The sequence below is a fragment of the Perca fluviatilis genome, chromosome 16, assembly GCF_010015445.1.
Source record: "Perca fluviatilis chromosome 16, GENO_Pfluv_1.0, whole genome shotgun sequence".
Taxonomy (NCBI): Eukaryota; Metazoa; Chordata; class Actinopteri; order Perciformes; family Percidae; genus Perca; species Perca fluviatilis.
This window is the reverse complement of record NC_053127.1, coordinates 27920266-27935319: the sequence shown is the minus strand read 5'-3', so window position 1 is coordinate 27935319 and position 15054 is coordinate 27920266. Positions and strand designations below refer to the sequence as shown.

At 38.7% G+C, this 15054-nt stretch overlaps 2 protein-coding genes across 4 annotated transcripts in view; one reads left to right on the top strand and one right to left on the bottom strand.

The window, feature by feature from the left end:
• The window catches only part of LOC120544024 (E3 ubiquitin-protein ligase RNF43), a 97239-nt gene extending 92458 nt beyond the window's left edge, over nucleotides 1-4781 (top strand). Inside the window, exons 9-10 of one of the 3 annotated variants that reach the window (XR_005636427.1) lie at nucleotides 1180-2186; nucleotides 2554-4781. Coding sequence is in view for 2 of the 3 variants with exons in the window: in XM_039777524.1 (XP_039633458.1) it covers nucleotides 1180-1205 (26 nt within the window). In the remaining variant the exon portion in view is untranslated. Of the gene's footprint in view, nucleotides 1-1179 lie in introns of all 3 variants that reach the window. The other 2 variants (XM_039777525.1, XM_039777524.1) reach the window with 2 other exon arrangements.
• Nucleotides 4782-5430: 649 nt separating this feature from the next.
• hpda (4-hydroxyphenylpyruvate dioxygenase a) lies at nucleotides 5431-12690 on the bottom strand. Its single transcript, XM_039777526.1, has 14 exons — nucleotides 12564-12690; nucleotides 12350-12376; nucleotides 11958-12020; nucleotides 11117-11221; nucleotides 10973-11015; nucleotides 10804-10886; nucleotides 9268-9357; nucleotides 9073-9179; nucleotides 8876-8953; nucleotides 8456-8618; nucleotides 8013-8084; nucleotides 7760-7882; nucleotides 7550-7666; nucleotides 5431-6326 (listed from the first exon to the last, which is right to left on the bottom strand). Exons 1-14 carry the CDS (start codon nucleotides 12564-12566, stop codon nucleotides 6213-6215), a joined length of 1188 nt encoding a protein of 395 aa, XP_039633460.1. The 5' UTR covers nucleotides 12567-12690; the 3' UTR covers nucleotides 5431-6212.
• Between the last annotated feature and the right edge of the window lie 2364 nt (nucleotides 12691-15054).

Here is a 15054-nt window from a genome sequence, read left to right as displayed (position 1 = left end):
TGGGTGTCTCACTTTTTTATCTTTAATATCATGACCAGCCCTTTGGACTTAAAGGATAATTTGGGGTTATTATTTATTTTTATATAGTTTTGGCTGGCATTTCTATTGCTTGTGATAATGTTGTACTCTCCAAAATAATTGGTAAGCTGTGGGAACACGGCAAAGTCGCTACACCGCAGTTCAGGGCTGCACGATATGAGGAAAATATGTGATTTGCGATAACGACATTACTTGCGATAAATGAACAGATATTAAAGTACTCAGTTCTGCCTTTCTGCTGCTTTCAGTATTGCTGCTAAAATACAACACTTGCTTGTTGAATTTAAAACAAATGAAAGGAAATCATTTCCAAACTTCTTTTATTGAACAAAATGAACAAACTGAACGTTGAATTAAACATAAAATGCACCAATAAAAAAGTTAGGTTTTTTAAGTGCAGTTTTCTACTGATATTTTCTTTCAACTGACACAAAAAAATCTCTGAGTGTCTTTCGCGATGTGTAAAAAAAATAAAAAAAAACGTATATTGTGCAGCCCTAGCACAGTTGGACCAGGCAAGAAACAAGAGTAGTCAGATGATCTGACGGGTTAACAAGTCAAAGTCAAAGGTTAAACTGCAGTGAGCACATCTGAAATGTCACAAATAAAGAGTTCCGGTAAGTACGGAAAGTACAGAAGGTCAAAATTGAACCAGAAAGTCAGTCTGTGGTCGATGCTCAAATGGACAGTTTGGGTAAAAATTGTATTTGACCTTTGTTTCCTCTTTCGAATCGGTTTGGCTAACCTGTTTACAATCTGTATGTTCACCTGACTGCTTGCCTTCAGGGTTCAAACTTAACTTAACATCCACCTGCCAAATGGCTAGTGAATGTTCAAATTTTACCAGCCACTCAATAGATCACCATTGGGGTTTTTTTGGGCTGGTGAGTGAAGCAAATCTACCAGCCACTTGCATATTTGACCAGCATTTGGCTGGTGGATGGTGCTAATTTTGAACCCTGACTGATTTGGTAAGTACTTTGTTTTTATTACAAATACTGTAGAATATACAAACATAAGCCCTGGGAAAAAAAAAACTGGAATGGTTCTTTTAGACCTGCATACCATTTTTCTGTATTCTTTGTTTCTCTTTGTATTATTTTTTTTAAAGATGACTGGAGCTGTTTTTGTGTCCCCCAGGATCAGAAGAGGAGTCTGGCGTGTGAGAACTTGTTGCATCCCCATTATCACGCTGCTACACAGGAGCCAGAATGGACAAGCCTCTCATTGGCTATCGCTCTCATGTCTTCCACATAATTCCACCAGCAATGCCTCGGTTCAGCCGATTCCCCAGCTCCCCCCCCCCCCCAGGATTCAAAGCTCACATGCTGGAATGCTCTTTCAGCTGAGTACGATTGAAAATTATCGTGATTAAATCATGCTTACAATTTTAGAATAATTCTAGACCCTTTATAATGTTGTATATGGAAATATATTGAATGATTTGGGAGTTGCTGGGGAAACAACTCATACACCACCAAGGGGGAAGAAGTGTTTTTCCTTGTTTCTGCTCGTCAGTTATAGGAAGATTATTCATCACCCGGGTTCAACCTTTAAAGTTTTTTTTTTTTTTTTTTTTTGTCCGGTCACGAAAAAAAAATCTACTTGCCCAAAGTCAATTTTTACTGGCCCCTATATAAAGTGTTTTTTTCGAGAGAGAGAAAACGTGGAAAAAAAAGTTTAAAAAAAAATTCTTTAAACCATCAAAAGCGCCTCAAATCATTCAACAAGCATTCTTTGGACGGGGGCAAGAGAACGACATCCTCATTTATGATACGATGATGCCCGAAACGGGCAGGTGGGTTGTTTTATTTACTTTCCGGACGTGGCGTTTTCACTTTCCCCGGGGCCATCGGGCAACCCAAACTGTTGAACCCTGATCACCGACATGATATCACAAGTTCCCATGCTCCCAAGCAACGAATGATCCCCGCTTAGGGCGTTGAGCCCTCGTGAAGTGAGACTCCATCTCTGCATTGCTCACTCTATTGCAAAATAACTTGATTTACTTTCAGAGGTACTTACTTCCACCAGCGTGATCTTTGTCTTCCTTCGCTGAGTCCAGTCTCAGCTGAGAGAAGCTTTTCCCTCCAGCCTACCTCAGCTCAAATTTCTTAACATGCCTCACACAACGGGGGTCTTTAAAGGTACTGCTGTACATTTTTTAATAATTTTTTTTTTATTTTTGTCACAACCATGTAGCTCCCATAAACTCAACAAAAAAGTGATCCTCTTGGCAGTCTGTCCAAACGGAGAGAAAGCTTGATGCTCAGCCCCTCAGTCGGACAGCATTCGCTGAGGTTGCTGAGCCTTGCATGGGCCTTGTTTTAAATAATGGCAGCTTTTTTCAACATGTTTGTTTGTGTTTTGGATCATTTTCTGTTTGTTTTTTTTTATTATTTTTTTTGTCCGTAATTGTTTTGATTTTTTTACCTTTCAAAATGAACCGGTTTGACTGAATTATGTCGTCGTCATTACAACTTATTGCCTTGTTCTTGTCATTTCTCTTGCCAGTGCCTACTTCACATGTTTGACCCCGGTGCTGTTAAACCGCCTGATCAGTGCAGAGTAAACAGGCCTCATCACAAGGATGCTGCTCCTTTACTGCCTAATTCATCACAATGTTGTATTATCCTCCAAAAAGGATATTTACCCATCCAGCAACTAAAGCTTTACAATATTGCGGCCATAGAAAAGTGATAGTGACTATATTTAATGATATAACTGGAGTAAAGCCATGCTCTGTAGACCTTACAGTCCCAAGCATCAGCTCCGTCTGCTGCCGTAGCACCAGTTTAATGAAAGCTCGGAGTGCCTTTTTCCCACGATTTTCAAACCGTAATGGGTAGAGCCTGAGAAATGTCTCAGGAACAATCAAACACTGGAATAAATGGGAAGAATAGATCTTGGTTACAGTAATGATACCCGAGTTGGTAAAAGTTCCTTTGTCGTGGTAAAGGTGCATTGCCAATCCCTGCTTTGAAAGATCCACCTTGAATCAAAAATCTAACACAGTATTTCAAAGATGTTTTTTTTTCATTCAGATAAGTCATTTTTTTAAATGTTTAACCATCTCTCCAAACTATAAACGACAAATCAAGGTTTAAATCCCCGTTACCTACTATTCCCTCTCCTCCTATTTAGCCACTGTGGCAGACTGACAGACAGAAAAGAAGTGTTTATATCCCAGCGAAATGACTCTGAACACTATTACGGTGTAGATAAAAGTCGAAGATGTCTCTCTTATTTTCAGGTTAACCACAGACTTCTTCATGTGCCCGCATGTACATGGCTAAATAATCAGAGATCAGAGCTATAGGAATTTTGTTCTAGCGTGGACTTTCCCTTAAAGGCTCTTAAAGTCAAAATGTGAAAGAAGCAGTCCGACTTCAGATCCAGTTTAACAGCAGAGCTCATGGGTATTGCAATGTAACCAGTAGCACTTAACTAAAGCCTCATGTGTGCCTTATTCATTCAAACTGTTCATAATCCTAAATCAGGAACCTCCCAACACTCTAAGCTCTTACATGTCTAACCAAAGTGGCAAAATCTTGAACACAGTGAATTTATAACATAGTATGTCTTGTGCCTTTTTCCCCCCCGCTTCAACCCTTTTCTTAAAGCTTTAGTGCTTAACTTTTTTTATGTTAATGAACGTTCGTTACATTCAAGCCATTGCCAAATGAGTTGATACAAAGCTAATTAAGACTATAAGCTCCACACGACTCTCTCTGGATTTCTCAGTACGGCTATGTTCAGAAGATTTTGGCGTCCGGCAACTTCCGGGCGCAGACACTCAAGCAAAAATAATTACCTCTTCTGAAGAGTCCATTATGGTTTTTTAATCCTCCGTGTCCTCCTTGGCTACTGGCAACTGACGCGTGTGCGATTTCAGAAGGCTTGCGTCACGTCGATGCAACAACTGTCATTGTTGTCATTACTTAGAATTCCTCATGGGGGAGACAGAAACTACGCACCATAGCTCCAAATCCCAGAAGAGAGAACATGGCAGAATTGAAGTGGAAATCCTTTTGGTGTCAATATCTTTGGACAACCATGCAGAAATGTTCAACTGCAGTCCCTCGTACTAATACCTCACTTTGAATGTGTCAACGCAGCGTCCTCCAGCTAAAGTATCAGGGTTTCCTTGTCTGTTATTGTCCGTGCCCAAACAGTCTCAGAGACTGAAATGGAAATGACTGAATTACAAGCAGCACTTTGGCTTGAGCACATTTTATATTAAAGAAAAAAAAACAACGTAAAACTCATAGTATTAATTTAGCCCCAGACCATCAGCACATGGAAAATAGCATTTAGTGATGCTGCCGAATATCTGATGTGATTTCATCCTGTTCAAGATCTTTCTCTTTGTGTTATTTTTTTTATGTTTGTTTTGTCATGTTTTGCAAGAATAATGAGCTGAAACTGCCTTTTCTATGAGTAAAAGTCCCTTCAGAACATTAAGGGTTATGTCAGTATATTTTGGATACTTTGTGTACAAAAAGAGAACAACAAAAAAAAACAGAAATGAGATAGTGTTGTATTTTATATATAATAGAACATTTCAATATAGTGACATGTCACTAATATATTTATTTACTAATATATTTATCCATTTTGTCCAGGTTTGAAAGAGGTGTTTCTGTATAGACTGAATGTTTCTATATAGAAACTGACCAGTGCCATCACAGATGTATCAACCTGTCTTCATTCCAATTATATGCAAATAAATTATTTTGAAATAAAACCTCCGTGCTGAATACATTTTTATTTGCAGGAGAATCCAAAGGAACTCCTACAGCGTCAAAGGAGTTGTGTTTGCATGCCAGTGTTGTTAAAGGAATAGTTTTTTAGGAATCCTAAAAAAGAAGAATTACTCAAAACATTGATGTACAATACAACCCTAAGGAAGTTCTATTAAAATGAGTGGAAATAAACTGTGGGTAGAGTATATAGTGTGCTGCTCAAGGCACAATCTAAACATGGTTAACTGCAAAGGTTGTATGATAATTGGAATAAGGATCTCAAAGTAACACAAAATGTTTGTCACAAAAGTGCCTATATCCCATAAGGAGCATCACCACGAATGGTAAATACCATACAGATAGATGGCGAGAATATATTTTACTTGACATAACTTTTATAACGCCCTCATGCACCCCTTCTGGGTGTGAACAAAAGAGAACAAAGATTGGATGTCTACTACTAAAAGTGTGTGTGTGTGTGTGTGTGTGTGTGTGTGTGTGTGTGTGTGTGTGTGTGTGTGTGTGTGTGTGCGCGCATGTTTCCTTGCTCTGCAGAAAGACATGGCTTACTGCAAGTATAGTGTGATAGATTGTGATACCTATAAATATGAATGTATGTAGCCAGACAGTAACCAATGACATGATCTTATATGTATAGGAATTATGAAATAACTTCTTTTATTTAGTAAAGATCGTAACCAAAACCCTGTGGTGGAAAGTGTGAAACTTACTTATAAGGCGTGAAATTTACTTGCGTATAAATTTCACAAAAAATAATAATCCAATTTTCCCAACATTAACATAGGTGAATTGTTCTGTAGCCATATATCTAAATTGAGACACACTGTAGCCACAGCGCCGCTGTTTTGACAAAGAGGGGACACATGGGACTTTGCTTATCATTTGATCTCAAACTTAGTGCGCCGGAAATGCGACCGATTTAATCACTATGGAACCCCAGTTGTGAATGCAGAGGCTGAAAAGGGAAAGGTCTATCATGCTACAATAGATTTGAGTGGGGATTCGACTGGCATCATTTTTTGTGTAAAAATTATTTTGATTTGAACCATGACTTCAAGTCATATATGACTGAGTTTGGGAAATACATGTATTTACTTTCTTGACTTTCTCTTGGCAAGAAAGCAAATAATCATATTTTCCAAACTGTCAAACAATTCCTTTAAAATATGTACCTGTTTCCCACCCACACAGGCCAACCTGCGTGATCATGAGTATCTTTTTTTTTTTTAGTCATACAGCAGGCAATCTATAGACAACTTAAAGCATATCTGATAACACTTGCAGCTTGTCACATGAAGATATTCAGCACTTGGTACATGTGTTTGATATGCTGTGTTGTTGATTGCCTCTGAAATGCACGGCCATATATAACAGTGTAAGTGTGGTTTGGCAGCAGCAGTCGGAGGATCAGTTGAAGGCTTTGGCCTGCCCTGCGGGTGTCAGCACAGTGAGGTTGCCCCTGGCATCTTGGTCCTTCTCAATGGCCTCAAAGAGAGACTTGAAGTTGCCTGCCCCGAAGCCCTGGAGAGAGAACAAGCACACACAGATGGCTAATTACCCAAAGATCTAGCGTCTTCTGTGTCATTTGTTATGGCTCTGGGGATCTCCTCTCAGACACCGTTCAGGGTGTTCAAAAACTTTGATGTTGGATCACGGCAGATAAATATTCCCACATCCACTCCGCTCTGACAGGGAGCTACGCTCACCTGGGGGGCTCGCAGATTAATCATGTAAATATTTTCATAGATAATCAAAAAGATCAAGTGTTGGCGTTTGCTCTGAGGAGATTCTTTGCTGTGGTTCAGATTCAGTTTCTCACTTTCATGCATTGTGCATCCACATCTGTAGATCTGTGCTGGAGAGTGACAAGATGTGCCTGTTCTGACAAGCAGAATGGGTGCTAGGTGTTAGAAATTAAGTGCCACAGGGTGCAACCCAATCCAAAGATCCCCCCTCACTGTGAGGTGGGGAGCCTTTTAATCTGTATCTGTGATAGATTTACTGAGCTTTTACAAGTGGGCTACTGTTATACTGCTCACACTGGGTGGGACCTGCGAACAGGTGTTCAGGTGGCCTGCTCTCGGCTTCTTAAAGGTGGTGAAGGGAAGAAACAAGAGGTGGAAGAAGTCTTCAGATCCTTTACTTAAGTAAAAGTACTAATACCGCACTGTAAAAAATACTCTGACTCTTACAAGTAAAGGTCCTGCATTAAAAATGTTACTGAAGTAAAAGTATGTAAGTATCATCAGGAAAATGTACTTAAAGTATTACAAGTAAAAGTACTCAAGGCAGAAAAATCCTCACATTTTAGAAACAGTTCTGTCTATCCACTGACAGTGATTAATGGCCTACTCATTTCAGCTGGACTTGTAGGCCGTTAAATTGTTTGGGTAGTTTAATTTATAATAAAACATATTATTTTATAAACTACATGTGTTTTGTGTGCAAAAATCCTAATCTGTAAAGTAACTAAAACTGTCAGATTAATGTAGTGGAGTAAAAAGTACCATATTTTTCTCGGAGTAGAAGTAGAACGTGGCATGAAAAGAAAAGACCCAAGTAAAGTACAAGTAACTCAAATTTGTCCTTAAGTACAGTACTTGAGTAAATGTACTTAGTTACATTCCACCACTGTAAGAAACAGGACCACAGGCCTGTAGATCCTACCACAAATACACATAATAGGATTACCCTCCAGTAATCAGTTAAACCAGTGGTTTGGGTAACCGGTATGTTGCACTTACAAAGTGGTTGTTCCGCTGAATAACCTCCAGGAAAAGAGTTGGTCTGTCCTGCACAGGTTTGGTGAAGATTTGAAGGAGGTAGCCCTTGTCATCAAAATCAACTAAGATTTTCAATTCCTTAAAAGGAAACACAGATAGTGTATAGTTTAGAACACAAGCAAAAAGTATGGAAATAATTTCAGGTTGGCTGAAATAATACTGTCTCCTCACCTGTAAGCGGTCGAGGTCCTCCTTCACCTTGATCTTGGCGGTTCTGAGATTCCTCCGCAGGGTGTCGTAGTACAAGTCAGGCGCTGAGAGGAACTCCATCCCTCGGGCGCGCAGGTTCACTACCTGATTTAAGACCGGGGGGGGGGGGAAGCAGGATCTAAAACTTGCCTTTACTTGCAGATTTGGGAAAGCTGTGCAAAGATGAAGCTGAAGTTTGTGGAATTTTGTTGATAATCAAGTGCAGGAGACTCACGGCTTGGATGATGTTTGACGTGTTGAGGGCGATATGCTGAACGCCTGGTCCCCCGTTGTAGTCCACGTATTCCTGGGAAGAGAGAAATGCAGAACTGAGGCAGGGGTGTAAACCGAAGGTGTCACCAATATCGACAGAGGGATCCGCATACAGAAGGTTTTGATTTTGTTCATCATTCTGTGCCTCAAGCTGATAAACCGCTGCGATAAAGCGCATTTATCTTTTGTGATACACTACTGCGATAAACCGCTGGGGTACAAACTGCGATACAAACTGCGATAACTGCTGCGATAACCCACTGTGATACATACTGCGATAAACCGCTGTGATAAACCGCTGTGATAAACCGCTGTGATACACACTGCGATAAACCACTGAAATAAATATAAACGTGATAAACAGAAAGTATACTACAGTAATTAACTGAGCTGATAAAGTCCCACCTGGATTTGTGAGATTTTTTTCCCCATTGCAGGTTCGTTGATGGGCATCTTGATGGTCTCTTCGTAGTTGGTCACCACTATGGACCTCAATGAACTGTATTCCGTGTGGATCTGCTTGTCGTCTATTGACCAGAACCGATGGAACATCATACACTTCAGATACCTGGAATTTGGACAACGGAAACAGAGAAGGTGACGATGATGAGCTTAAAGAACGTGCCTTTTTTCCTTTTTCTTTTATTGAAACAAAATGTGGACTTTTTTCTTTTAAAGACTAGCGATGTTGTACTGGATTCCGTTTTTTTTTAATAGCTTCGCTCACTTATCAAACTGTGACAGAGGTGGAGTGAAAGTGTGTGTATTTACTTATCCTTTTGCCCTGTGTGTCTGTGTGTACATGAGCTCCAGCAGGAGTCTTACCAGTCTGAAACTGGCACCATTTGGTCATCTGGCTGGTTTCCCACTACATGATCGATGAAGTTCAAACCTCCTGGTGGACTACGAAGAAAAGAATAAAAAACAAACATTGCATGGGTACTTTTCCATGAAAGTTCTGAGAAAAATACTCGTTGCATACATTTTGGTAAAAGCACAAGACAATTTGATTTGATACTCACAGTGTGGCTAACAGAGGATCTCTAAACAGAGGCTTATTGTAGCCTGGCAGGAAAAGGCCTTTGTACGGACTGAGGTACTCAATGAGTGTGTGTGTTGTATCTCCATACTGAGGACAAAAACACGAACACAACATTATTATTTGTTCCCAGTTTCACGCGTGTAGGCTTTTCAAATGTGCGTCACTCTTTACGTACCGTTTGAATGACAGCATACTTGACCCTGCCCTGGCTGTCCTGCTCCACCCAGGGTTCCTTGACGATTACAGCTCCTCGCTCTTTGGCCGTCTGTCGGCGGACATGTTTGGGATCAGTTGGCATTGGTAGAAGAAGTATTCAGATCCTTTACTTAAGTACTTTGTAAAAGTACTAATGCAACACTTTAAAAAATACTCTGTTACAAGTAAAAGTCCTGCATTGAAAATGTTACATAAGTGAAAGTATGTAAGTATCACCAGGGAAATGTACTTAAAGTATTGAAAGTACTCAATGCAGAAAACTCCTCACATTTTAGAAACTGGAAACGATCCAAACAGTTCTGTCAATCAACTAAGTGATTAATCGGGCTAATCGTTTAAGCTGTACTTGTAGGCCTGTATATTGTTGTGCAGTTTAATTTATGCAATGCTATGTTGTGCAAAAATCCTAATTTGTAAAGTAACTAGTAACTAAAACTGTCAGATGAATGTAGTGGAGTAGAAGTAGAAAGAGTGGCATGAAAAGAAAAGACTCAAGTAAAGTACAAGTACCTCAAATGTGTACTAACTTGAGTAAACATACTTAGTTACATGATTCCACCACTGTCAATTGGGGAAATACAGGAGCGTGACAACAGTTGTTCTGTCTGAAGACAGCTCCTGGAAGCCCTCCAGTGGCTGAAGACAGAATATCTCCCCATACATGCTGTAATATACTGCTTTAAGTATGAGGCTACTGTTGGTCTCTGTTCAAAGTCAGAGAGAGTTTATCCAAACCTCCAGTCTGACCTCGACTGAGGTAAAGAGTTCAAATGAGCTGCTAAATATCAAAGCTGCACTGTTGCACCACCGGCATGTTTGCCCCTATTTCAACACCAGCTGGGTGCACCGCACGTAGAATGATAATACAAATCAGGTTGGGTTTATTTCTTGAATTTGAAATACAATTGCAGTTGAAAATTCCATTAAGTTAGTGGAGGTGAGTGAATATACATATCAGTATATACGTTACATTACATATACACCTGCCAATTGCACTTACTATATATTTTTTGTTGTTGCAAATTCTGCACTCTATCCATTCAGCCTTTTTTTTTTCTTTTTTTCTTCCTATGTTAAACAGCGATTTTGTATATATTTGTTTCTGTATTTATTGTTTATTTAATATTAATGTTCGGTATGTTTGTTTGTTTATGTATGCACCAACCACCAAGGCAAATTCCTTGTTAAGTACTTAGTAGGCAATAAAACTGATTCTGATTCTGATTTGATTCAGTAGAAGTCAAATATGTTACTATTCCTATTGCTGTACATAATGTAGGCCTTTATAAACATGTGGTGGGAAATAACTATGTACCTTTACTCAAGGAGTACATTTTGAGGTACTTGTATTCTCAGTTCTTCCACCACTGTATATAAATACACAGCTCTCTGAAATGGTACATTTTTAATTTTCCAAAAACTGGCCATAACTGATGTCAAATCAGCCTCTTGCATTTAAATTTCGGTTCATATTCTTCCTCCTTATAATTGTTACCTTGATTAAAAAGTCACAGTCCTCCACTTGGAAAGCGATGTCTTTGACTCCATCTCCATGCTTAATCAAGTGTTCCCCCATCTCTGAGGTGAAGATAAAACCATGTTAAAATGCAGACACACTGTATGTCATGTTCCTAGCATTTCATCTTTCATATGAGAAAACTTGCCTTCATTTCCAGGGTTTAGTGGCGATTCAAATACAAATATGATCTGTGAGGAGAAAGGAGGGGTGGTTGTGTTTGTGGAGAGAATCATTGATCATGGATACACTGAGTTTTTATTCGATCAGCACAGGATGTCTGACTGCATACCTTATCCTGTCTGATGACATGAGACACCACCTCTCGGCTGCCAGTCTCCAAACCCTTGTAGGCCAAAGCCTCGAAGCCCATTTTATCACAGTAGAACGAGGCTGCCTGTAAAATAATCAGACTGTCTTTCCTGGGAAGGGAACGTATGATGGACTATGACAATGTGAGATTCTGTTGAAAGAGTTCAACTCCTGCCAGAAATGTACTGACTGCGGGTTGCTCAATGCAGACTGTGTGTTTTCTGGCCTGTGTGCTGACCCACAGTGAATATATGAACTAAGTAAGTTTGTGTCACAGGTATGTATTTTTAAATTATCATTTATGTATTTTCCAGCACCAGATCCTCCCATTTTGAAAGCTGTATTTGGCAGTGTAAGTTTGTCATTCATGCATTGAAAAATGACTGAAACAGTTAATTGATTTTTTTAAATAGTTGCGGATACATTTTCTGTCGATCGACTTATCAATTGATCGGCTGTATTTGTTGTAAAGAAATAAATGTCTTGTTTTTAAATAGTTTGGGACAAAAAGAACAGAGTCTGGAAGTTCCAGAGGCTACAGATTAAAGGACTCGTGGTTATTTTAACTGTATATGAAGAACAAAATGTACAGTTATTAGGTAAATACTAAACCTGCAGATGTTTCTGTAAGTAGTAAAAGTCCACAGTAACTCATATTTACCCAGTAAAATGCATTAAGATGAAGCATGACGAAAATGTTTGGAATCTAAAAGAAATTCACCTTGATCCAAATATGAGTTATGAGGAAAACAAACAATTTGACTTAGATTTGGATTTGACTGGCGCTGAAATTAGACACATGTCACCGTTTGGCTACTGACCTGTTTGGCATTGCCGACCCAGAAGGTGATATGATGAAACTTGACAAACTTTCCCTTTGCGTGCTAAAAGCCAAAAATGCAACAGAATAATTAACATTGGCTGATGGTAAAAACAAAAACAAAAAAAGTATCCGACAGTTTAAAGACTCACAAGTGAGAAAAATAACACCAAGTGTTCATGTTTTAGAGCTATTTAATGATAAACTTCAACTTAAGACTTGTAAAATATCATATAAGCTTTAGGCTTAGAATAATTCATTAATTCCTTCAACATTCGGCCACCTGTGTATGATTCAGGCCTTCCTCTGCAGAACAAGCAGTACTGTTAACACATCAACGTTCATCACACATCACAGACTCCTGTCCATCTTCAGAGGCAGTTTTAGTCTTACCTTCTCGCCTTTATCTGTGTAGCTTGTCTAAAAAAAAGAAGAAGAAAAAAAAGAGATCATTGTAACTTAATCTGCAAGTGCTCAGACTAACCTACAGTCAAAAGATCTTTGGTTCTTATTCACTAAAGATACCATTATCTCCTCAATTACTGCTGTAACAATGTCTAATGTCCCACAACTGAGAGCATCTGCTCATCATAATTGAGTCTCTTACCATGCTGTGATTGTAGATGGGCCTCAGTTCAGAGAAAAGAAAGATCAAAATCGGTGTCCTGCACGACAGGGTGCAGATAAGTACTGACCGGATGACCAACTGTGATTGGTCCTTTAGGATCTACACCCACCTGTCCGCCTCCTCGCTTCCCGCTGCACTTTAGCTAAAAAGTTAGACAGCAGAAGTTGTGTCATCTCTGCTGAGTCCAGTGTCCAATCAGTTGTTAGTCCTCAGAGCCTCAGTTGTCATAGAAACATAGACACATAGACATATTGACATCAGCGTATATATATATATATTTATATATAGGGGAAATAATGAAGTACAGATCCTATCCTTTTCTCTCTAGTCTTGGATGTTTTGCCTGAGATACTGAATAGGCTACACCTCTCAGCCAGGTGAACATGCAATAGGCTCAGGTGAAGAACTGTTGGTTTGTAATAGAACAGAGACGCTTTACAGCAAAAAAAAAAAAACTGTGGATCCAGAATGTGAATAAAAATGCAGCAGTAGTAATGTTAAGGGTAAAAAAAGAGAGAGAGAAGATAATCCTGTTCCACACCAGTCCCTCTGTGATCCCTCTCTGGTTTCTGCACCACCAGAGGGAGCAATATTGCCTGATTTAAACAGAAACAGACAAGCAATCAGGTACTATAAGATCAGTAAGAAATTCCAGAACTTTCTACAAGCATGTGAACTGATTTTGAATATTTCCTCATTTTAATATTGTTCTTAGAAATTACATATTCTATCAAGAGCCTTTAATTTCCTTTCCATAAGGACTCACACATTGAAAAAATAAATATGACAGGCCGTTATCATCATGTTTATCAAGATTTAACATCTTATTAATTGTCACAGTATCTGGCATATCAAAAAGCCTGATAATGACAGCAAACAATGTGCACATGCAGTATTTATTTAAAATTTTTTGACAGTCTTTGAGCTTGTAAAGATAGATAGATAGATATATATATAGATAGATAGATAGATAGATAGATAGATAGATAGATAGATTTTTATTGATCCCAAAAATGGGAAATTACACTGTTACAGCAGCAAAATATCAGACACACAGCCCACATACAGAATATACATGAAATAATAGGATACAATGTACATGAAATTATAAATAGAATAGAATACAAGAACACATTTTCAAAATATGTATATACTTTACAAGTTAGAACATTGGCATAAGAGAGGTCATGTTTTGCCCAGCTGTGAAGAGAGAAATGTCAGAGGATTGTAGCGGACACATTGTGTGGCTGTTGACTGGTATCGGAGAGCATGTGAGGTCAGGTCCAGGCTGTTACAGACAACAAAAATAGTGTCTGGCCCGAGCTAACAGTGCTGAACTGCATGGTCATATCAGGTGTAGCCTATGTATACACACGCCACTGTCTGTGTCAGGGAGACCCATTCGAAACACAGTATGCATGCAGTGACTTGCCCTACACGTTTGCATTAAAAAATGGGTCACTTTTAAATGAAGTGGCTCAAATGAAAAACAAAAACGAATCCATCAATGATTATTTTAGATTAATTGTTTTGTCCATCAAATGTCAGAAAAATAGTCAAAAATGCCCAACACCAGAATCCAATGCAATGTCTTCAGATTGCTTACTTTGTCCAATGTTTCCAAACCCAAATATATTACATTTACAGAGAACAGAAGGAAAATGAGCAAAAAAAAACAGCAACTCATTACATTTGAGAGACTGGAACCAGAGCATATTTGGTACTTTTGCTCGGCAGATGGCATTTTCTGGAATCAACTTTAGCTCTGACCTTTTAAAGGTTGTTTCGACCGCCCTTTCACTTCTCTCTTTCACTTCTGTTTCCATTACTGTTAATAATAGGATATAATATATATATATATATATTAAATCATTGACATTAACTTTATAAAAGAAGACACTCAGGAACTCTTCCTTTTATGTTGCACATTTTCAATATCTTTAGTTTTCTAAACTGTTTGGCTTTGCCTTACATTTACACTATTTAGAATGTATTACTGTATTTACATATTACTTCTCTTCTTTAATTGTATATATTACTTATCTTTTTTATCTTTATTTACATATATTACTTATCTTTTATATTTTTACTTGTTTACGTGTCCCGGTGAGAAATGTATTTTCAATTGCTCTGAGTATTGTATAATTGAAAATTAAAAAGTTGACTTGACTTGACATATATGGTTCAACTCATTTTCAAAGCTCTTAATTTCAGTTTTGAAAAATGAAACCAATTATTTGTATTGTTACAATACCGTATTTGAAAACCCTGCCGGACTGTGACTGCTAGAATTGTGTGCTTGTGCGCACGTACACGACTATATACGTGTGTATCCAGTTTGTGCCGCGCTGTGATTTTCTATTGGTGCGCTCTTGGAGATTTGTGGCGCCTGATTGGCTCTGATGTGGGTGTGTTAAATCCACTCGCTTGACTGTTGTTCATTCTTATTGGCGCTACGCTGTTGAATGTT

Bases quoted from the DNA above. Each gene is read 5' to 3' on its own strand.
- hpda (XM_039777526.1), bottom strand. The intron at 12,021-12,349 runs GTAAGACTAAAA...TTTGGCTTTTAG, and splicing joins ACACAGATAAAGGCGAGAAG to CACGCAAAGGGAAAGTTTGT. The intron at 10,887-10,972 runs GCAAGTTTTCTC...TCTTCACCTCAG, and splicing joins ACTAAACCCTGGAAATGAAG to AGATGGGGGAACACTTGATT.